Source organism: Leucoraja erinacea, chromosome 7 (genome assembly GCF_028641065.1).
Source record: "Leucoraja erinacea ecotype New England chromosome 7, Leri_hhj_1, whole genome shotgun sequence".
Taxonomy (NCBI): domain Eukaryota; kingdom Metazoa; phylum Chordata; class Chondrichthyes; order Rajiformes; family Rajidae; genus Leucoraja; species Leucoraja erinaceus.
In genome coordinates, this window is record NC_073383.1 from 60,898,670 (window position 1) to 60,921,740 (window position 23,071).

A 23,071-nucleotide genomic window follows, 5' to 3' on the forward strand; every position below is an offset into this window, starting at 1 on the left:
GGCCAGTGGGGGCTTTCTGGAGTGCTAGTAGGAGTGTTGTGGGCTGAAGGGACTGGTATCCAGAGGGCTCATATAGAAATTGTGGGCCAAATGGATTCTTGGGGTGGCAGCTCAGTCACTCAAGCCTGATGTGCTGGCAGCTCACTCATGACTGGCGGGCTGGCAGTTGAGTCACGGCTATTCCTTGAAATTCCATTTCAAGCATGGTGCAAGGCCACCAAATTCAAGCGCAGTTTCAAACCAGTTCAAGCAGCGTGCAAGACCACTAAATTCAAATGCAGTGTCATACCATTTCATGCAGTTCAAGGCCACCACAATCAAATGCAGTTTCATACCATTTCAAGCAGGGTGAAACCACCATAAAACCACAATACAGCCACACAAAACACCACATAAACACCACACTCACAGTTCAGTAGGCATTCAGTGTGTTCAGTTGATTCGCAGCTCAGACAGTGGTGACCTGTCCCTCCCCCATCTTGCAGAGACTGAACCACACCCACACTTCAGGGTTTCATAATCCCTCCCCCTCCCACCAGAAGGGGCATGGCCTTCATTGCGTGATTGATAGGAGCGAGGTTCTCAAAAAATTTTAAACACTAATAACATATTTATTTTCCATTGATGGGAAGAATCCTCTGCACCTGATGAGCGTAGGGGGACTGAGTAAGATGGCCAAACATCACAGCCGTAAATGGTAGCGTTTTATCTAAAATCAATATACAGTGCAAACAGGAAGTTGTTAAGTTTAGACTTTTAATCATTTGCTATTTCAAACTGACCATCACCGACCATTTGCTGTGCTTTATTTCAAACCAACCACAACCAACCATTTGCTGTGCTTTATTTCAAACCAACCACCACCGACCATTTGCTGTGCTTTATTTCAAACCAACCACCACCAACCATTTGCTTTGCTTTTTCAAACCAACCACATTTTCATTTTCAAACCACATTAAAGGCACTCAAGGTCAGTAAAACCACATTAAAGGCACTCAAGGTCAGTAAAACCACACTCACGGTTTAGTAGACATGTGTTCAGTGTTATTCACAGCTCAGACTGAGAGACGTAACCCTCTCGCTCCCCCATCTTGCAGAGACTGACTGAAGCACTCAACACTTCCGGGTTTTATAGTTCCTCCAGAAGGGGCGTGGCCTTCAGGAGAGAGAATCTCAACATTTTTAAAACTCAAATAACTCTTTTATTTTTAATTGATGGGAAAATTCCTCCTGTCCTGCGCAGCGGAGGGGGACTCTGAGTAAGATGGCCAAAAATCACAGCAGTAAGTGGCAGCGTTTTTTCTAAAATCAATAAACAGAACAGGAAGTGGTCAAGATCAGACTTTTAGTAATATAGATACACAAGCGGAATAAGAGGTACTGTCTTTTCAGTTTGTGCTTGACCTCACTCTGCCAATGGTGGAGGCCAAGGACTGAAAGGTCTGTGTGGGAATGGGAAGGGGAGTTAAAAGCGTTAGCAACCGGGAGATTCAGCTGGCCATGGCGGACAGAACACAAGATTTCAGCAAAATGGTTGCCTATGCTGCGCTTGGGCTCGCCAATGTAAAGAGGCCACATAGAAAATGTTGGAAGAGCTGCACATCTGTCTCATCAGGAAAAGCTGCTGGGATCCCTGGATCAAAGTGAGAAAGGAGGTTTAGTTAAGCTTAGAGATACAGCGCGGAAACAGGCCCTTCAGCCCACTCAGTCCGTGCCGCCCGGCAGTCCCCGTACACTGGCCCTATCCTACACATACCAGGGACAATTTTTACATTTTCCAAGCCAATTTACCTACATACCTGTATGTCTTTGTAGTGTGGAAGGAAATCAAAGATCTCAGAGAATGTACAAACTCCGTACCAACAGTCGGGATCGAACCTGGGTCTAGAAACATAGTGCAGGAGTAGGCAGGCGCTGCACCGCCATTCAAATGATCATGGCTGAGTAACTCAGTATCCCACTGCCTTCTCTCCACCCCCATCCCCTTAGCCTCAGGGTCTAAGGTGTAGCCAATGTGCCTTATAGATGAGGATGGCCATCTGTGTAGTAACTCTACCACTGAGCCATCATGTCGCTCAGGTGTAAGGTGTAGGTGCAAGATGAGGATCATCTGTGTGGAGGGGAAGGAGAGCAGAACTGGGGAACACAGAGGAGACACAGGTGATGTGGAATGAATGAAATGACAATATCATTTTAATTTGCTCTTTCTAACAATGTTTTTACTTATCTTGCAGAGGTGTCCATGGTCATTTCCATGGTTCTTATCCTTGGGCATTAGCTGATGAATGTCTTGTTGAACTAATGGCTAATATAGTTGGTAAGATACAACTTTTATCTGTCATTAATTACATTAAGCCACATTGCCTTTTGATTTTGTCATTAAAATTTATGTGTTTAAGATGCAAAATTCATTTTGAACTAATTTTATATAACTCCATTAATTTGCAAGCTGTTTGTTCTTAATGCGAACATTTGCCTTCTGGTATATTACGTTTATTTTCAAGAAAATATTTTTGATATCTATTGCCACATCAGAACAGTTTCAGTGATCAACTGAAGACCAAACAGAAGTAATGTATGAAGAAATTTGAACTTTCATCATAGTCAGTATTGTAACTATTTTTTAATGAGCAAGCTCCTACTCAATGTAAATTATATTAATATTACTATATATAGCAACTAGTCTTTAAAGTACATGAACCCCATAGACAATTATCTCCACTTTACAGCAGACTGGGATTGAACTGCTGAAAATTGTACACAAATCTATATCAATGATTTGGATGAGAACATACATGCAGTGGCGTAGCGTGGGGGGGGGGGCCCGGGCGCTAAATTTTTAGGGGCGCAAAAAAATTGTTGCTCCGAGGCCAGGCCGCCGCTGTCGCTGTCCCCGCTCCGAGGCCAGGTCACCGCCCCAACTCCGTGGCCAGGCCGCCGCTGTCGCTGCTGCTGCCGCCGTCCCAGCCGCCGCCCCCGCCCCCCGCCCGACGACCCCCCCCCCCCCCCCCCCCCCCCCCCCCCGCTAATGAGGAGGCGCAAAACTTTAAACTGCCCCGGGCGCTCAAAACCCACCCTAAGCCACCGCATACATGGCAGATTAGCAAGTTTGCTGATGATACAAAGGTGGGTGGTTTTGCAGATAGTGAAGATGGTTTTGAAAAATTGCAGCTGGATCTTGATCGATTGGCCAGGTGGGCTGAGGAATGTTTGATGGAATTTAAGACAGAAAAATGTGAGGCGTTACATTTTGGGAAGTCAAACATAGGCAAGACCTCCATAGTGAAGGTAGGGCTTGGGGGAGTGTTGTGGAGCAGAGAGGTCTAGGAGAGCAGGTGCATGGTTCCTTGAATGTGGAGAGGATAGTCAAAAAGGCTTTTGGCACATCAGTTTGAGTATTGAGTATAGAAGTTGCGAGGTCATGTTGCAGTTTTATAAGACGTTGGTGAGGCTGCATTTGGAGTATTGTGTTCAGTTCTGGGCACCTTCTTATAGGAAAGATGTTGTCAAGCTGGAAAGGCTACAGAGAACATTTTTGAGGATGTCTCCAGGATTAGAGGGTCTGAGCTATGGGGAGAGGTGTAGGCTGGGACTGTATACCTTGGAGCGCATGAGGACCAGGGGATATTTTTTTGAGGAGTATAAAATCATGAGAGGAATAGATCGGGTAGATGCACAGAATCTCATGCCCAGATTAGGTGTGTTTAAGAAAGAACTGCAGCTGCTGGAAAAACCGAAGGTAGACAAAATTGCTGGAGAAACTCAGCGGGTGAGGCAGCATCTTCAGTCTGAAGAAGGGTCTCGACCCGAAACGTCACATATTCCCTCGCTCCATAGATGCTGCCTCACCCGCTGAGTTTCTCCAGCATTTTTGTCGATCTCAGAATAGGTGAATTGAGGACCAGAGAAGATATGTTTAAGGTGAGGGGGGAAAGATTTAATAGGAAGCTAAGGGGTAACCTTATTACACAAAGGGTGGTGGGTGTATGAAACAAGCTGCCAGAGGAGGTAGTTGAGGCAGGGACTAACCCGACGTTTAAGAAACCATGAGACAGGTACATAGATAGAACAGGTTTGGAGGGATATGTACTAAACGTGGGCAGGTGGGACTCGTGTAGCTGGGACATGTTGGCTGGTATGGGCAAGTTGGGGCGCAGGGCCTGTTTCCACACTGTGTCACTCGATGACTCCATGACTCTAATTCAGTCGAGGGATTTAACACATAATGACAGAATTTTTTTTTTCTTTTTACATGAATTGAATCACAATGTAATGGCTGACACCATATCTTCTGATATAACCTCTCTCCAGGTTACAACCTTAACCCAATATATTTATATCCAATTCACCAATGAAGTACGTTTTATAGTGACAAACTGGGTGATCCCTTCCAGGGTCATTGTAGATGAGTTTGACTAAAGTTGTGTTTAACCCAAATTTCAATCAGTAATGTGCTCTATTTTATATTTCAAAAAAATAACTTTATTCAGAATAAAATTATATGTACAAAGCAAAAATTGTGCATGCCTTATTGTGAGGATCATATCATTGTTCCCTGACTGTTGTGATATCGCAGCCAAGGTTGTTCCTTTACATTTGAAATTGATGGCTTTAAACAGATGCCTTCTGAACTTCTCCTTTGTTCACCAGCCAAAAGATGCACATAACCAAGGTCACTGCTCCGCTTCCCATTGTCCCTAGTATACAGGATAGAACTAGTGTACAGATGATTGTTTGTCGGCACAAACCTGGTGGGTCAAAGGGCCTGTTTCCATGCTGTATCACTTAACTAAACTAAATGTATTTGTATCTTGTTCCTTTGTCATGTCTATGAGCCAACCAATCAATTGTCATTAAGGAAATATCATTCTTTTTGATGATTAATTGATCAAATAAAATTGTTTTGAAGGGAAAAGTGAAGGTTTATCAGCATTTTGGAAGGTCTGATAAATCGGATGAATCCCACCAACAGTCTGAGCATTAACATTTCTAAAGGCTTTTGAGGACGAATCCAGGCTAGACAGAGCCAAGATTGCTACTTCTATATGGACCTGTAAGTCCTGTGGACAGCCAAACCACAGGAATTCAAAGAAGAAAACTGATGGATAAACCTCACCACTCTTCCAGCATTTTCTTCAGATCTGAGCTGTTTAAAAAACAATAATTGTGAGGCTCCTTTGTTCCTCTTAGCCATGCTGGGATACTACACTTGATCAAATATAAAATGTGAGGAACAGAACAAATGTTCCTGAAGCATAACTACTTGATTGCTTTAATCTGGTCTGGTTAAGTGTGTAATCGTCACTGTTTTAGCTACATTACCAACTCCTTAAAAATGTTATAAAATAATGCAAAATAGTCAAATGGAGAAGCAAGTTACTTCAGATGCTGGAACCTTGAGGAAAACACAAAGTACTGGACGAACACGGCTGGTCAGGGAGCAACTGTGGAATGAATAAATAAACAAAATTTCAGGTTGGGACCCTTCTTCTAGCTGAGTTCCTCCAGCATTTTGTGTTTTGAATAAAAATTAGAATTAATATTAATTATTCCTTCAAAGAGTGGGAAGAATAGTGGATAAATATTAGTTTTTTTGCCTCATAACTCAGGTTTGATCCTGACCTTGTATGTAGTCTATGTGCAGTTCGCATGCACTCCCCTGATCTCAGTGCTTCCCACATCCCAAAGATCTGATGATAGTTTAACTGGAAACTGTAAATTACCTCCTAGTGTAAGTAACCAACAACATTAATCACAGTTAATGAGTATATTAAAAGGAATAAATTACAAAATTATGATAATAAAAAACAGGGGGATTGATATTGAAATTTGTGTCACCCATTCCATTTCTCCAGAGATGTTGCCAGTCCTGCTGAGTTACTCCAGCTTTTTGTGTCTAACTTTGGTTTAAACCAGCCTTTGCATACCTTCTTACACATTGAGATTGGCATGATTGCTCTGCTTGAAACTACCATGAAGCTACTGGACCAAATGTCTTCTTTTTGTGTTGCTTTAAGTAAATGGGTCAATCGTCAACAGCTGATGGCCCATTTCCCCAAAATCCTGAATGGCCAACTCTTATTTTGAGATCGTTACCTTCTGGTTCTAGTCACCTCAGATAAAGGAAACATCATCCTTGCATCTACCAAGTGAAATCCCATGAATAAATGTGTACATTCCAGTGAGATCATCATGTAGGAACGTGAAAAAAAAAGCAGAGATAGAGTTTGGGGGAAGGTCCAGTGTACACCTGAAATAGGGATTGTTTGATGTACTCTACAAAGAGGCAGGCATAGCTGGAGCCCATACGAGTTCACATTACTATGCCTTGGATTTGGAAGAAGTGGGAGGAGTCTGAAAACGGGTCTCAACCTGAAACTTCATCAATTCCTTCTATCCAGAGATGCTGCCTGTCCTGCTGAGTTACTCCAGTGAGATCGTCTCTCATTTCATCACTGGAATCCATCTTGCATTTTTATAAAGGGTTTAATGGCCTGGATAGGCTATTCTTTTGACACTCACAACTTACTGTCAAGCTTTCCTGAGAGTCATAGTATTACACAGGATGGAAACAGGCTCCTCAGCACAACTCATTCAAGTCAATTAAAGCTGATATTCAGTTTTGTTTTAGTTTGGTTTATTATTGTCACATGTACTGATGTACAGTGAAAAGCTTTTGTTTGCGTGCTATCCAGTCAAAGAAAATATTATACATGAATGCAATCAAGCTGTCCACTGTGTACATGTGTACAGATAAAAGATAAAGGGTACAACATTTAGTGCAAAGATATAACATTGAAGTCTAATAAAGTCCGATTAAAAATATTTTGATGATCCCAATGAGGTAGATGGTCGGTCAGGACCACACTCTAGCTGATGAGAGGACAGATAACAGTTGCCTGATATCAGCAGGGCAAAAACTGTTCCTGATTCTGAATCATACTTCTGAACCGCTTCCCAGATGGAAGAAAAAATAAGAGGGAACGACGGGATGAGACTAGTTCTTGAAATGTCAGATACTGGAGGCAGAGCTTTGAAATGAGATGGGGTACGTTTAGAGGAGATGTGTGGGAATTTTGTTACAGTGTGGTGGGTGCCTGGAATGAGCTGCCAGTGCTGGTATGATAGTAGCAGATACAGTATGACAGTAGTGTTTAAGAGCCTGTTAAGTAACATGAATATGCAGGGAATGGAAGGATATGGATCATGTGCAGGCAGAAGTGATTAATTTAATTTTGACGTCAAGCTCTGTACAGACATCATGGGCTGAAGGGCCTCTTGCTGTGCTGTACTGTTCAATGTTCCAGAGACCGTAGGTTGAAAAGAGAAAGATTTAAAGTACATTTGAGGAGTAAGTTTTTCATACAATGGGTGTTGAGTGTACGTAACAAGCCACCAAAAGAGGTACACAAACAGGAAAGGTTTTAAGGACCAAGGGCCAAATACAGGCAAATGGGATTACCTTATTTGGGCAACTTGGTTGGCATGTACGAGTAGGGCAAAATGGACTGTTTGAGCAAACCTTCATGAAAACTTTGTGTAGGAAGGAACTGCAGATGCTGGTTTAAACCGATGATAGACACAAAAAGCTGGAGTAACTCAGCAGGTCAGACAGCATCTCTGGAGAAAAGGAATAGGTGACATTTCAGGTCAAGACCCTTCTCCAGACCTTGATCCTTTTCTCCAGAGACGCTGTGTGACCCGCTGAGTTACTCCAGTTGTCTATCTTCATGAAAAGCTTGCCTGTGAATTGTGGTCTGACTTTCTGCTGCTAGGTACCCTGATTGCTCTCAATAGACAATAGACAATATTTGCAGGAGCAGGGTATTCGGCCCTTCGAGCAAGCACCGCCATTCAATATGATCATGGCTGATCATCCATAATCAGTAACCCGTTCCTGCCTTCTCCCCATATCCCCTGACTTTGCTATCTTTAAGAGCCCCATCAAGCTCTCTCTTGAAAGTATCCAGAAAACCAGCCTCCACCGCCCTCTGAGGCAGAGAATTCCACAGACTCACAACTCTCTGTGTGAAAAAGTGTTTCCTCATCTCCTTTCTAAATGCCTTACCGCTAATTCTTCAACTGTGTCCCCTGGTTCTGGACTCCCCCAACTTTGGGAACATGTTTCCTGCCTCTAGCGTGTCCAAACCCTTAATAATCTTCTATGTTTCAATAAGAAACCCTCTCATCCTTCTAAATTCCAGAATATACAAGCCCAGCCGCTCCAATCTCTCAGTACATGATAGTCCCGCTATCCCGGGAATTAACCTTGTGAACCCACGCCTCACTCCCTCAATAGCAAGAATGTCCTTCCTCAAATTAGGGGACCAGAACTGCTCACAATACACCAGGTGTGGTCTCACTAGGGCCCTGCACAACTGCAGAAGGATCTCTTTGCTCCTATATGCAACTCCTCTCGTTATGAAGGCCAACATGCCATTTGCTTTCTTCGCTGCCTACTGTACCTGCATGCTTACTTTCATTGACTGATGAACAAGGACCCCAGATCCCATTGTACTTCCCCTTTCCCAACCTGACACCATTTAGATAATAATCTGCCTTTGCGTTTTTGCTACCAAAGTGGATAACCTCACATTTATCCACATTAAACTGCATCTGCCATGCATCTGCCCATTCACCCAACCTGTCCAAGTCACCATGCATTCTCATAGCATCCTCCTCACAGTTCACACAGCCACCCAGCTTTGTGTCATCTGTAAATTTGCTAATGTTACCTTGAATCCCATTATCTCAATCATTGATGTATTTGGAAAAAGCTGCGGTTCCAGCACCGATCCTTGCGGTACCCCACTCCTCAGTCTTTAACGTGTCAATATACACCTGTTTCTAATTCTTCAATTGTAGTAGTGGTGTCATAATTTAAGTGCAGATATATTTTATGAAATATTTCATTGGATGACCATGAAACATTTTGTTGTAATTATAAATTCATTCTCTTCTTAACTTCAAACTGCAAACATGTTGGTTCAACTTCGAGTATCCGGTATAAGTCAAAATAAATGAAGTGTAAATTTGTACTCTGTGGTGAAGAACTGATTCATGAGTCCTCCTTGTGGTATTGTTACAACTCTTCTTGCAGATTGACATTTTAAGATTATGAATACTCTTTATTCAGCAAATGTGCAAGCTTATTTTCTAGGGTCATTAAATACTACTTTTTTGGTTGTTTAATGTGATACTGATACTTTACTGGAACAAAATATACATAGTTGTAACTTCTGATATAATGTTCAGATCTATGAATGTAGTAAGATGCTTCTAATGGTTGGACTGCGGTAGAGTGTCTTGGGTTCAATAAAATAGATTTCCCTTACAGTGGAATAGCAAATCATTTATTTTAGCCTGTGATATGGGTGTTCTTTGTGCCTCACATTGAAATCATCATCCTGCCTCTGAAGGTGATTACAGATCAGTAGGTCAAACTCTGTAGCCAGTTCATACCATTGATACTAAAATGTTAATTACAGGGACCCATTCAAAGTTCAATTCCAGGAATCCATTGAAATTCCATGGGGATTTTTTTTCTTTCATCAGGAGAGGAAACATATGGACTTCCAGCAGTCATGTTTGACTGAGCTTAACTATCTCGGCCAGACTCAGTATCTACCCCACTTTTCTTCTTTAAATACCAAAGTAAATAATCACAATTAGGTTTATTATTGTATATGAAGTCAATGATGGGGAGTCTGCTCTGTGTAATGATCCACAACTCTGCAATTTCTTGCAATCTTGGCCAGAGCTGTTCCAAAACAAAGCTGTTTTGTAACCCGACATATTTATTTTGAAATGTGTGCATGCTAAATTGATCCCAAGATAGCTGCTGGAGTAATTCTGCAGGTGAGGGAGCATCTGTAGTGGAAATGAAGATCAGGCAGCATCAGAGGAAGATGCTTCCTTGACCCAAGGAGTTATTCCGGCACTTTGTATTTTACTTAATATCCAAGAATCTGCAATGCCTTATGTCTCTGTGCATTTAAAACAGTTTTAACTTGTAAGGGAAAGTATTCTGTTAGTTTGCACCCATTTACTTCTGCTGTGTGAGCTATATGGTGGCCAGTATAATGGCTAATTGTGATAGTGCACATGTTCAGAAATATATCTCAAGTTGCAACATCTGTGTGTTATGCTCTGTTTATGCTCTTTTACTGAAATTGATTCTATTGAAGTGTGCTGCATTAAATACAATTGCAAGCATTAAATAATAATATGCTGCAGTTAATACCTATGCACTAAATACTATTGAAAACATTCTAGGCAAACATACTTTGTGACTTTAAGCTGAGAATGGGATTTTCTTTTTTGGTCCTGAGGCTAACAGAGGTTATGTTTTAAACTTTTGAAGCATTTTGTTGCGAAAAAGTACGGCAAGAAAATTACTACCTTAAAATGCCAAGTTGTGAGATTCAAAAATCACAAATGCTCTTGAGACAAATTCAGACAAAGAAGTGTTTTTATTAATTTCATATTCTGCAGAATAGGTGCCTCTCCTCTGATGTCCCCTAGAGGCACCTATTCTGCAGAATATGAAATTAATAAAAACACTTCTTTGTCTGAATTTGTCTTCTTGGCGATGCCGACTGCTAAACCATCCCTTATGACCATTTTGGGAACATCTTAAAAGAGACATTTTGGAGAGGATTTCAAACATAGCTTCCAAATATTGGCTTGAAAAAAATTGCTTTTCTTTTCTTAACCATATAACAACCATATAACAATTACAGCATGGAAACAGGCCATCTCGACCCTTCTAGTCCGTGCCGAACACATAATCTCCCCTAGTCCCATATACCTGCGCTCAGACCATAACCCTCCATTCCCTTCCCATCCATATAACTATCCAATTTATTTTTAAATGATAAAAACGAACCTGCCTCCACCACCTTCACTGGAAGCTCATTCCACGCAGCTACCACTCTCTGAGTAAAGAAGTTCCCCCTCATGTTACCCCTAAACTTCAATCCCTTAATTCTCAAGTCATGTCCCCTTGTTTGAATCTTCCCTACTCTCAGTGGGAAAAGCTTTTCTTGAATCTACATTTAGGCCAAATCAGAAAAGAATGAAAATGCCATGGAAAAATCGGAAGGGCAGATGACATTAATGGATGTGGGAAAAAAAAAAACAGATGCTGAAACTGGTAGCAGAGAACTGCAGTGAAACTATCCTCTTACCAATACATTTTGGCACTTCTAAATATTCAGTTACAATGTTGCCAAACTTGCTCAGTTGGGGGTTCCATTTTTGCATTTGTATCACCTCCCATAGCTCAGTTGTATCATTTTGAATTCTACCTTCTTTTCAACTTTTGAGTTCTGTTTCAAAGTAAAGCAGATAATGTATTAGAAGCAGAATAAAGTCATTGAACTCTGAATGTGGCTAAGAAATTAACAAAAAGACAAATACATCGTGTACTTGTCGCAACAATGAATTGTTTAGAAGTTGGACAGGAAGGAATTGAAGAACCAAACCAGTCCAGAATGAGTTTTGAGCCCTTTACAAATTTGAATTTGTCATAACTGGCTAAGAATTAAATCTAAGGGAAATAATCCTAGTAATGGAAAGATTGCTTTCCATTACCACAAATAGAAATAAGGCATTGATCTGCAAAGAGAACTAAAAAATGATCATCAATCAATATAAACAAAAGATCCTAGAGCGGAGCAGAAAGCCGTAGTAGGGTCATGGGTAATCTTCAACACCATTTCCGTAACCGGCTTCCGTCTCCGCACTAGTATCTTTGCTTTGACCATGGCATCCACATCTACTAGTGTAGCATACTGCTCTGGTATAAATTGCACCAATCGCCAATGTAGGTGACCCGACCTGTCTTTCTTCACGTTCCCCATTAAGATCATTTTCTTTCTGCCTCTCTGCCTCACATTAAAAAGCCAAATGATGTTCCTTCCACAGTGTGTGGGGAGTCTGGCCCAGATCAGCAAGGCTGGGATGACAGGGCAAAGTTGCGGGGAGATTTGCAATGTATTTTTATGTAATGTTGTCCCTTGTCTGGGCCTTGAGTCCAAAAATAAGTTTATCATTATATATAAAAATCTGGAGAAATATATATGTGTGTGTTATATGATTATATACATCTATATCACATTCATATATGTGTGTATGTGTGTTCTTTCCTACACAATCTAATCAGTTGCATGGTCGCTGAATAAAATCATCCTTCTGAAGAAGGGTTTCTGCTCGAAACATTGCCTATTTCCTTCACTCCATAGATGCTGCTGCACCCATTGAGTTTCTCCAGCACTTTTGTGTAACTTAAGTATACATCATTTGTTAATCTTGTTCAAAACAAATTTTATTTTGTTAAATACTTCATTTAGATAACTTAATAACAGTGTGATTAGATGAATTACAGAATGCAAGTTTAATACAAGAATCAACTCAAACACAACATATGAGCCTTTAAAAAGATATTTTTTTAAACATTTAAAAAAACAGAATTATGAATTAACAGAATTATGAATTACGAATCTAACTCTATATCACACACACAGACGGTTCCCCCACAATGCTGATTACACTGCAAGAGGGATAAACAAAGTCGGGTCGTGTTTACTGAAATGGCCAAAGAAAAGACCGACATTCCGCTCCGTTGCGTACTACACGTCAGCCCATTGGATTTTGCAGGAGTGGATTATCTTGCTCCACTATAGGATCTTTGGTAAAAACTGCAGATGCCGATTAACACAAAGGACACAAAGTGCTGCCGTATCTCAGCAGGTCAAGCAGCCTCTCTGGAGAACATTGATAGGTGAGGTGGGGGCCCTTTTTCAGACTGAAACCTGAAACCTCAGTCCTGACCCAAAACGTCACCTATCCATTTTTTTCAGAGATGCTGTTTGACCCATTGAGTTACTCCAGCACTTTGCCTCCTGTAATCATTAATTACCCAGCAGATGGCAAAGGAAATTTACCATGGTTATTTGTCAGCTGCATATTCACCAAAAGAATAAGCACAACATGTACTCCATGAGGAGATGCCCATCAGTCTGAAGAAGGGTTTCGGCCCAAAAGTTGCCTATTTCCTTCGCTCCATAGATGCTGCTGCACCCGCTGAGTTTCTCCAGCCCTTTTGTCTACATGTACTCCATGAGTGTCTAGCTATCTAAGTGAGAAGTGATCTAATTGTGCCAATAAATCCATTATGTTACATTTTGAGTCACAGTGGTGGTCTGTCAAACATGAATCTATGAAATATGTGGAAAGTTACTGAAAGTGACAGTTTTTTGGTCAGCCAATACCTTGTATAAAAGTGTGTAGATTTGCTGATTGAGTCATAGCAGAAACATTCAGACTGGAAAGCAGAATAATTGAAAAGCTGCCAACTTGGCTCCTGGGAATGGACTAGTAAATTATAATGAAAGTCTAGAGAAAATTCCATGTTCCAACCTTGAAAAGAGGAACTAGGAAGAGCAGGCATTAAAGATGTTAAATGATATAGAAAGCGAAATAGGTAACACACCATTGGAGATGAATACCTAGTGTAATTTTAAAGACAGCTGGGTCCTGTACTACAGTAGGTGTGTTTCTAAATGGATGAGGTGAAGTGAGCCAAATGTTCTTATCTTGTGGTCGTGTGATCTCATTCTTTGCAACTGGAGATTATTTTCTGGCTCTTCAGCATTTCGTTGATGGGAGAAGAACAGTGAGTGATTGTTCAGTTTGACAGCTGAGAATCATTTTGTTCATTTGGTTTCCCACACCAATTGCTGCCTTTGATTTTATCCTTTGAGCATGAGCTATTTCAGATTATCTTTTCTGAATATTCCCTTCAGGTCATGATGTTCTGTTCCATCTGTCTCTTTCATTTGTCATTGATTGTGATCATGTCATTGTGTATTTTATAGAATGCTGCAATGCCATCTTCTTTATCTAAAATCTTTTTGATTTCATTCCCTTTTACACTGTTAATCTATTTAAATGCTCCTTTATTTCAGTATTCAAATATGATATATATTGTATTCAAATGTTTTTTATTTAGCTGAGAGATTTTTAGCAAGTTTTTTCATCTTTGGCAGTATGTATTATCTATTCCTAATTGCCTTTGAACTAGTAGACATTTAAAACTGCCTTTAATGGGTCCAAATAGATAAAGATGTTAGATTATCCTTCTCTGAAGGTCACGAGGAATCAGCTTTTTTTTATTGATAATTACATAGTTTCATGGTTGCCATGAAAGAATTAGCCTATTTTTTAAAAATCTAAGTTTACGTTGTTATTTGAATTTATATTCCTCAACTGACATCTATTTGGATCCAGAATTGTGCTTCAGTCTTCAGTTCTGCTGGAAACTGGGACCACCTCCACAGCAAGAACTGTCAGCAATTCTAACATAGCACAAACAGTGATGACAGTTTATTCGTGCTTTTATATTAATTCTGGACTCAAACCAGGATACATTTAATTTTAGTCACTGGTGCTGAATGTCCAAGAACTACAATTTTATTTACTGCCTGCCATTTAGTTAACAGCATAAGCAAATTAAATCGAGGTAGGAGTAAATCATTAGGCCCCTCATCCTGTTTCACCATAGAATAAGATTACCACAAATCTTTCCTCAGACATATTTATTTGCAATAGCCTCGCATCCCTTGATTCCCTCATATCTAAAAAAATGGGGAATATACTCAATGAGTGAGCCTCCAGAAGACATTTTGTGAGAGAATTAGGAAATAGACAATGTTTCGGGTCGAAACCCTTCCTCAGAAGTCTGAAGAAGGGTTTCGACCCAAAACGTTGCCTATTTCCTTCTCTCCATAGATGCTGCCTCACCCACTGAGTTTCTCCAGCATGTTTGTCTACCTTCAATTTTCCAGCATCTGCAGTTCCTTCTTAAACATTGTGAGAGAATTACCTAGATTAATCTCCCCTTGGATGAAGATATGTCTTCTCATCTCTTTTCAAAATGGCTGAACCATTAACATAAGATGGTGACTGTTTGTTCAAGGCACACAGCAAGGAGTAATGTCAATTACCATTCACCTTGTGAAGCAGTTAAGAATATTGTACTTGCCATTGCGATCACCTCTTATTCAAATTTCTAGGAGATCATGTCAGAACATAATATTCCAGATGTGGTCGCAACAGCAGTCTAATTAATTGTAGCAAAATGTTTTGCCCTTGTATTCAAACCATTTTGTAATAGAAATTAACATGTATAATTTGCTTTAATAATTACTTAATAAACCTGCAGGGTGCTGAAGAAGGCATTTAGCATGCTTGCATTTATCACTCACGGCAGAGTTGGGGCATTATATTGCAGCTGTAAAAAAAGTTGGTGAGAGCACAGTTGTGGTATTGTGTGTAGCTCTGTCACTTAGCTATAAAAATGATGTTATAATCTGGAAAGAGTGCAACAAATATTCATGTATGTTGCTGGGAATGGATGGCTTGAGTTATTTGGAGAGACTGGATAGGTTGGACTGTTTTCTGTGGACTGAAGGAGGCTGTTGGGTGACTTTATAAAGCTACATAGAATGATGAAGGGCATAGATAATTTTTTTCATAGTCATGCCATTTTTGAAAAATGTCAGAATTTCTTTCTTCATACTAGGAGTTTCAATGTCAAGGGGTCATAGATTTAAGATGGTAGGAGAAAGATTTGAAAGGAATCCAAGGAATATGTATTTTATTGGCACACAGTGGTGGGTATATGGAATGAGCAGCGAGAGGACATAAGTACAATTGCAACATATAAAAAATATTTGGACAAGTATTTGGAAGGTGATCATTTAAAGGGATATGCATCAAACACAAACAAATGGGAATATCACATGTAGGCACCTTGGTCAGCATGGGCAAATTGGGCAAATTGGGCCTGTTTCCATGCTGAATAACTCTCTGACTGACTCGAATGAAGAGCCAATATATCACTATCACATTAGCTGTCAAGTGTTCTTACAATGTGATTTATGTGGCTTAGGAACAGATTCTGATAGTCGTGGGAGATGACATCAACTATGTTTACCTGCCGAACAGAAACAAACCATTTTTGGAAGAAATCAATATTATCTGGAAATTCTGAATAAGTCAATCTTGAAAAAACATTTTTTGTTCCACGTAAAATCAATGGCATGAGATGGAATGAGATTGAGGTCTTGCAGTCGCATATATACCGCCTGAGATTTTCAAGATTTCCCTTAATTTGTTCGATGAGTGTGGCTATCCGTACTGGTCAATACTTCACTGGTCAATACATTCACTGTCTGCCACATATATACAATTAAAGATTGGATAGGAACTAATTAAGACTTGCAAATTGTTAATATTGTTATGCAGAAGGCTGAAATCTGAGACTGAAGGGTGTACAATAGCAGTTGACTGCCCAGAATTTTCATTACTTTGTTTGTTCTATTTCAGCTTTATTTTAAAGATATATGGGTTGCACAAGGGTTATACATAATGTTCCAAAACTGTCAGTACTTTGTAAGTTTGGAGTTATATATCTCAAATCACAGTGATTTTATTTATGTTAAAAGATGGTATCAATTCTTAAAACAGGCTAATAAGTAGAGATTTAATACATACAAGAAAGTGTTGTAATTGAATTGATATGAACTAACTAGGATACAAGTGGAAGATATTTATGAAAAACTTTTATTAGGAACAAATGATAGGGATTTTCCTTTTATTCACATGGAGGGAATTAGAAATGTACTGCCTGGAAAGCAGTGGATGCAAAAGAGAACATTTTGAGAGCGAATTAGACAATTGTAGAGCCATAGAGTCAAAGGCCCTGTGGCCCAATTTGTCCATGCCGACCAAGATGCCCCATTTGTTCCATTTGTATGCATTTGGCCCATATCTCTCTAAATCTTTCCCATCCATGAACCTGTCCAAGTGCCTTTTGAATGTTGTTGTAGAAACTGCCTCTTCTACCTCCTCTGGCAGCTCATTCCATATGACCACCACACACCCACTCAAATTCCTATTAAATATTGTCTCCTACTCTGGGTAAAAGACTCTGTGCATTCACCCAACCTATTCACCTCATGATTTACCACACCACCATATGAAGATCCCCCCTGTTTCCTGTGCTCCAATGACTAAATATCCAGCCTGCTCAACCTCTCCCTTTAGCCCAGTCCCTCAAGACCAGGCAATATCCTCAAAAATCTTCTCAGTAAAATGGCATCCTTGCTATAGCAGGTTTACTAAAACTGAACACAATACTCAATTTAGATGAAAAGAAGAAAAACTAGAGGGCCATGGGAAGAGTGCAGAGCAGTTGGATAAAGTGAATATATTTTTTAAAAGGCTGGCGCTCACAAAATTCACCAAATTACCTAATTCTATGTAATAAGGTCTTATAATTTAGCTGCATTAAGAAAGGTCGACTGGTGATTTGTGGTACTTTGTGTCGCAATTATAGCGGCATATTGGTGCAGCGGTAGAGTTGCTGCCTTACAACACCAGAGACCCAGTTTCGATCCTCACTAAGGGTGCTGTCTGTATGGAGTTTGTATGTTTTTCCTGTGACTGCTTGTATTTTTCTGGGTGCTCCGGTGACCTCCTACATTCCAAAGACGTGCAGGTCCGTAGTTGTAAGTAAATCATTCATAATGTGTAGTATAGAACTAGTGTATGGGTGATTGTTGGTCAGCGCGGACTCAGTGGGCCGAAGGACCTGTTTCCACACTGTGGCTCTAAAACTAAAATCTAAAACTTTGCCGGATCAGAGACTCACCAGGCACATTGTCAGAGAGACCTTATTTCTCTGATTCATACTCGTATCAATTTGGGCCAGTTTCAATTCAGGTCATCTTTTACAATTAAAGCATGCAAATGGATACTATAAACTAGCTTATATTCAGCAAATAATTTCCAAGGTACTAATGTTTGTCAGCAAAACCAACTGTGTTGTACATAGTGTTTATGAAGGAACTGCAGATGCTGGAGAATCGAAGGTACACAAAAAAGCTGGAGAAACTCAGCGGGTGCAGCAGCATCTATGGAGCAAAGGAAATAGGCAATGTTTTGGGCCGAAACCCTTCTTCAGACTGAAGAAGGGTTTCGGCCCGAAACGTTGCCTGTTTCCTTTGCTCCATAGATGCTGCTGCACCCGCTGAGTTTCTCCAGCTTTTTTGTGTACCTTTGTGTTGTACATAGTACTTGATGTTTTGAATGTGCAAGCAATGTTAAATGTATACAAGCAAAACATACCAGACAAGAAAGATAAAAGCAAAGGCTGGTTTAACTCAGTATATTACACTAATATCTTTCTATTGCATAGGTGCTAAAAAAGAAGAAACTGCATTGATGAATGGACTGAGTGTGAACTTGCATCTCCTGTTGGTGAGAATAATTTTTACTACACATCATTTTGAAAAATAATGCAATTAGACTCCAATACTTTGAAGAAATGGTGCAGCATAATTACTTGCATTAAAATCTTTTTTTTGTTTCATTGAATGCTTTGTGGAGGTCACCTACCTAAATGAAAATGATTATAAGAATGCTTACCTCAGTTACCTTTACATAACTTAATGCTGATGAACGTAAAAACATTCTTATGATAATATGAGCCTCCTAGTAACTTATTTGCATGCCCCAATCACAGTTAATCTCCAGATATGATTAAACAATAAATGTCACAATGTTCGTCATTCCTTAAAAAAGGTCAACTATTAAGTCAAGAATCATTAGTGTTTATTTGTCATATGCATTGGATATGAAATGGAACAATCTTACTTGCTGCAGTTTAACAGGCGCATTAGACACACTGACAGGAATAAATATTCAACAAATTATCGATTATTTTAAATCAACTAGACCATACAGAAAACTAAAGTACACAGAGCAAAAAGAGTAGTGTAAACGTGGTTCAAGAACCTGATGGTCAATGAGAAGAAACTGCTCTTCAACCGAGGTAATGCTTCTCAGTGTCCTGTCTTCCCAAAGATAGCAGTGAGAAGAGGGCATGACCAGGGTGGTGTAGGTCTTTGATATTAGCTGCCTTTTTGAGGCGGTGATTCAAATCTATCAAATCTGTCAAATATATCCTTAGAAGAGCATTTATCTCATACTAGACTAAGTGGGACCCGTTGGGTCCCTGTCACACGGGAGGCCTAGTCCCCCAACACAACCCGTTTCCCCAACCTAATATTCCACCACTCACACATAGCCCCCAACTGCACTGGCGCGGCTCATTTCCCCTCAACACCATGCACTCCCTCCCTCTCCTCTTCATCCTCCCTCTTCTGTCCCCTCTCCTCCTCCTCCCCTCCCCCATCCCTACCTCAACCTCTCCCACCCTTTCCTTTTCCCTACCCTCAGTCACTCCCTCTCTCCCTCCATAACCCCTCTCCCCTCCCTAACCCCCTCCTATCCCTCAACTCACCCACTCCTCACCTACCCTATCCTCCCAATATCCATCCTGACCTCCCCCACTGCCCTCTTCTCCCCCTCTCCCCCACCTCCCTCTTCTCCCTCTATTCCCCATCCTCCACTCTCCCTCCTAACTCCACCACTTTCACACTCTCCCTCCTTACTCCCTCCTCTCCCTCAATTCCCCCACTCGTCCTCCTCACCTCCCCAGGATCTCGAGGTTGCCACTCCTCTCACTCCTTGCGTACTCGGAGCAGCAACAGCCATCAACCTCAGAGCTAGGCTCAGTGCCTAAACCTTGGATCCTCAGCGCGGCCTCAGCACGTCACATGGGCCCGGAGCAGCAGCAGCAGCCATCGACCTTAGTCAGCCTCAGTGCCCAGGCACCGGATCCTCAGTGTGGCCTCTCCCCGCACCCAGAGCCGTCCGCCGGCACCCACAGACAACCTCAGCGCCAAGGCAGTGGATCCCTGCGTGCCCGGAAGACAGCCAGCCTCAGCGCCCAGGCCCCGGATCATCGGCGTGGCCTCTTCCCACCCCCGGAGTCAGAGCCAGAGCTGGAGCCTACCGCCTGCAGATGCAGCCCCAGCCTCAGCGCCAAGGCGGCGGATCTCCGTGGGCCTGGAGCAGCAGTAAAATGTTGTTTTTAAAAATCTTACTCGTGTCACTGTTGTGAAAAAAAGATGGTGATCTGAATTCTGGAAAGGCCTCAACTGTGCAGGCATGGCTGAGGACCCGTTGGGTGCTTTTGTGACACTAGTATAGATGCACATGGGAACTCTCCTCCTACACATGCGTGGGTGGAGCGCTGTTTCAAGTTTGTTTTATTAAACATTAATAACTTTTAAAAAATACCTTCAATCTGAACAAAACGTGTTTCATTTACAGCACAGAACAATGGTGAGTAAGGTGGGACAAAAATTATAGTGCTATCGTGTACCATTTTTGTGAAAATAGAGGTACAACGCAAACCTGCAGTTAACAAGATGAGTGTTTTGGTTATATATATATATAATATAATATATAATATACTAGATACCAAGTTATTTCTCTTCTTTCTCTTTATGTTTCATTTACTTCATCGTAGAATTCCACTACCATTATTGCAGGCATGGGAAGAAGCACAAAAAGAGGCAACCAAGTTACTTTGTGAAGACCGTATTTTATTTAAGGGGATATTCGAAGGGGGGTATTCTGTTTAAGTATCTTTGGATGAGAACATACAGAGCAAAATTAGCAAGTTTGCTGATGATACAAAAGTTAGTGGTTTTGCAGATAATGAAGATGATTGTGAAAGATTGCAGCAGGATCTGGATCGATTGGCCAGAATGGTTGAGTAGAATGGTGGATGGAATTTAATACAGAAAAGTGTGGGGTGTAGCATTTTGTGATGTTGAACAAGGGCAGGGCCGACACAATAAATGGTAGGCCTCTGGGTAGTGTTGTAGAGCAGAAGGATCTAGGAGTACAAGTGCATGGCTCCTTGAAGGTCGAGTCGCAGGTAAATAAGGTGGTCAAAAAGTATTTTGGCACTTTGGCCTTCATCAGTCAGAGTATTGAGTATAGAAGTTGGGAGGTCATGTTGCAGTTGCATAAGACTTTGGTGATACCACATTAAAATATTGTGTTCAGTTCGGGGCACCATGTTATAGGAAAGATATTATCAAGCTTGAAAGGGTTCATAAAAGATTTGCGAGGATGTTGCCAGGACCAGGTGTGTGAGCTATAGGGATAGGTTGAGTTGGCTGGGTCTCTATTCCATGGAGCACAGGTGATATTATAGAGGTACGAAATCATGAGAGGAATAGATTGGGTAGAGGCACAGAGTCTATTGCCCAGAGTAGGAGAATCGACGATCAGAGGACATAGGTTCAAGGGGATGGGGAAAAGATTTAATAGGAATCAGAGGGGTAACTTTTTCACACAAAGGGCGGTGGCTGTATGGAACAAGCTGCCAGAGGAGGCAGTTGAGGCTGGGACTATCCCATTGTTTAAGAAACAATTAGGCAGGTACATAGGACAGGTTTGGAGGGATATTGATGAAGAGCAGGCAAGTGAGACTAGTGTAGCTGGGACATTGTTGGCTGGTGTGGGCGAGTTGGGCTGAAGGGCCTGTTTCCACACTGTATCACTCTATGACACTATGATTATCTCAAGACTAGTATGAGATGTAATAAATTGACCCAAGTTTTAAACCTGAAAATGCAACTCTGTGAAATCAAGTCTCACAAGTCCAGGTTCTGAAGTGAGATGGCTAATATACAATACAATACAATACAATACAATAATAATTTATTAGTCAAACTAGTTTTGCAACATACGAAGAATTTCATTTGCCAAGTCCGTCATACAAATAAAAAGCAATTGAACCCACAAAATAAATTTTAACATAAACATCCACCACAGTGACTCCTCCACATTCCTCATTGTGATGGAAGACAAAAAAAGTTCAATTTCTTTCTTTGTTCCCCCACGATCGGGGGCCTCAAGCCTTGATGATGGGACGATCTTGATGGCTCTCTGTGTCCGGGCGATCTTGCACTGGGGTGATGTCAGCTAGCCGAGTGATCAGCGGTGTCAAAACCTTCTGTTGGGCTCCCGACATCTATGTGTACCCGAGACTGGGCGATCGAAGTCTGCAGGCCGCATGTTGGGCGATCCCATGTCAGGATTGGCTCCCCACACCGTGTGATGTCAGTCAGAGCAGGTCCCAGCTCCAGGACTTGTTCAAACCTCAGAGTGTCGATCTGAAAACAAGCATCTCCCAAGGTAATCTATGAAAAAAAAAAGTTTCTCTACCATGAAACAAACTGGAGAACATGACTGTTGCCGGGGCTGCCATTATGAAGAACCCCTGACTGGATAGACTTGGCTTGTACTCGCTGGAATTTAGACAGATTGAATGGGGGCATTTTATGAGTAAACTTACAAAATTCATTTAAGGGTTGGACATATAGCAGTGGGGAGGCTAGATACAGGGAGATTGTTACAGATGTTGGGGAAGTCCAGGACAAGGGGGGGTCACAGTTTACAGTTTTGGTCTCCAAAATTCTGAGGAAAGACCGATTCTTGAGAAAATCATTTTAGGGTGTACAGAGAAGTTTCACAGAGACTGGTGGGATGTCATGACTTTCATATGAAGAAAGACTGGATAGAATTGGCTTGTACTCACTGGAATTTAGATGATTGAAGGGGGATCTTATAGAAACTTACCATTCTCAAGGGGTTGGACAGGCTAGGTGCAGGAAGATGTTCCCGATGTTGGGGAAGTCCAGGACAAGGGGGATGTTTAAGGATAAAGGGGTGGCTAAAGATGGAAAATCATTTTCACACAGAGAGGGTGAATCTCTGGAACTCAGCCACAGAAGTAGTTGAGCCAGTTCATTGGCTATGTTTAAGAGGGAGTTAGATGTGGCCCTTGTGGCTAAAGGGATCAGGGGGTATGGAGATAAGGCAGGTACGGGATACTGAGTTGGTTGATCAGTGGCGGTGTAGGCTCGAAGGGCCGAATGGCCTACTCCTGCACCTTTTTTTCTATGTCTATGTTTTCTAATAGTTCAATGGTCAATGATCACATGTATCCTGGAATAATGAAATTCAATTTTTGCATACAGTTCAGCAATAATCTTACTAAGCATAGGCACAACATGCTTATAGTCATGGAAATAAACTTTTCAGCCCAATTTAAGCACAAGAGTATCAGAATAGTGAA

General features: G+C 41.2%; 1 protein-coding gene across 1 annotated transcript in view; it reads left to right on the forward strand.

Annotated features, from left to right (window-relative positions):
- The window catches only part of kynu (kynureninase), a 221,569-nt gene that overhangs the window by 91,720 nt on the left and 106,778 nt on the right, over positions 1-23,071 (forward strand). The window contains exons 4-5 of the mRNA XM_055638665.1: positions 2,235-2,317; positions 18,266-18,327. Of these exons, the coding sequence (XP_055494640.1) occupies positions 2,235-2,317; positions 18,266-18,327 (145 nt within the window). The remainder of the gene's footprint in view (positions 1-2,234; positions 2,318-18,265; positions 18,328-23,071) is intronic.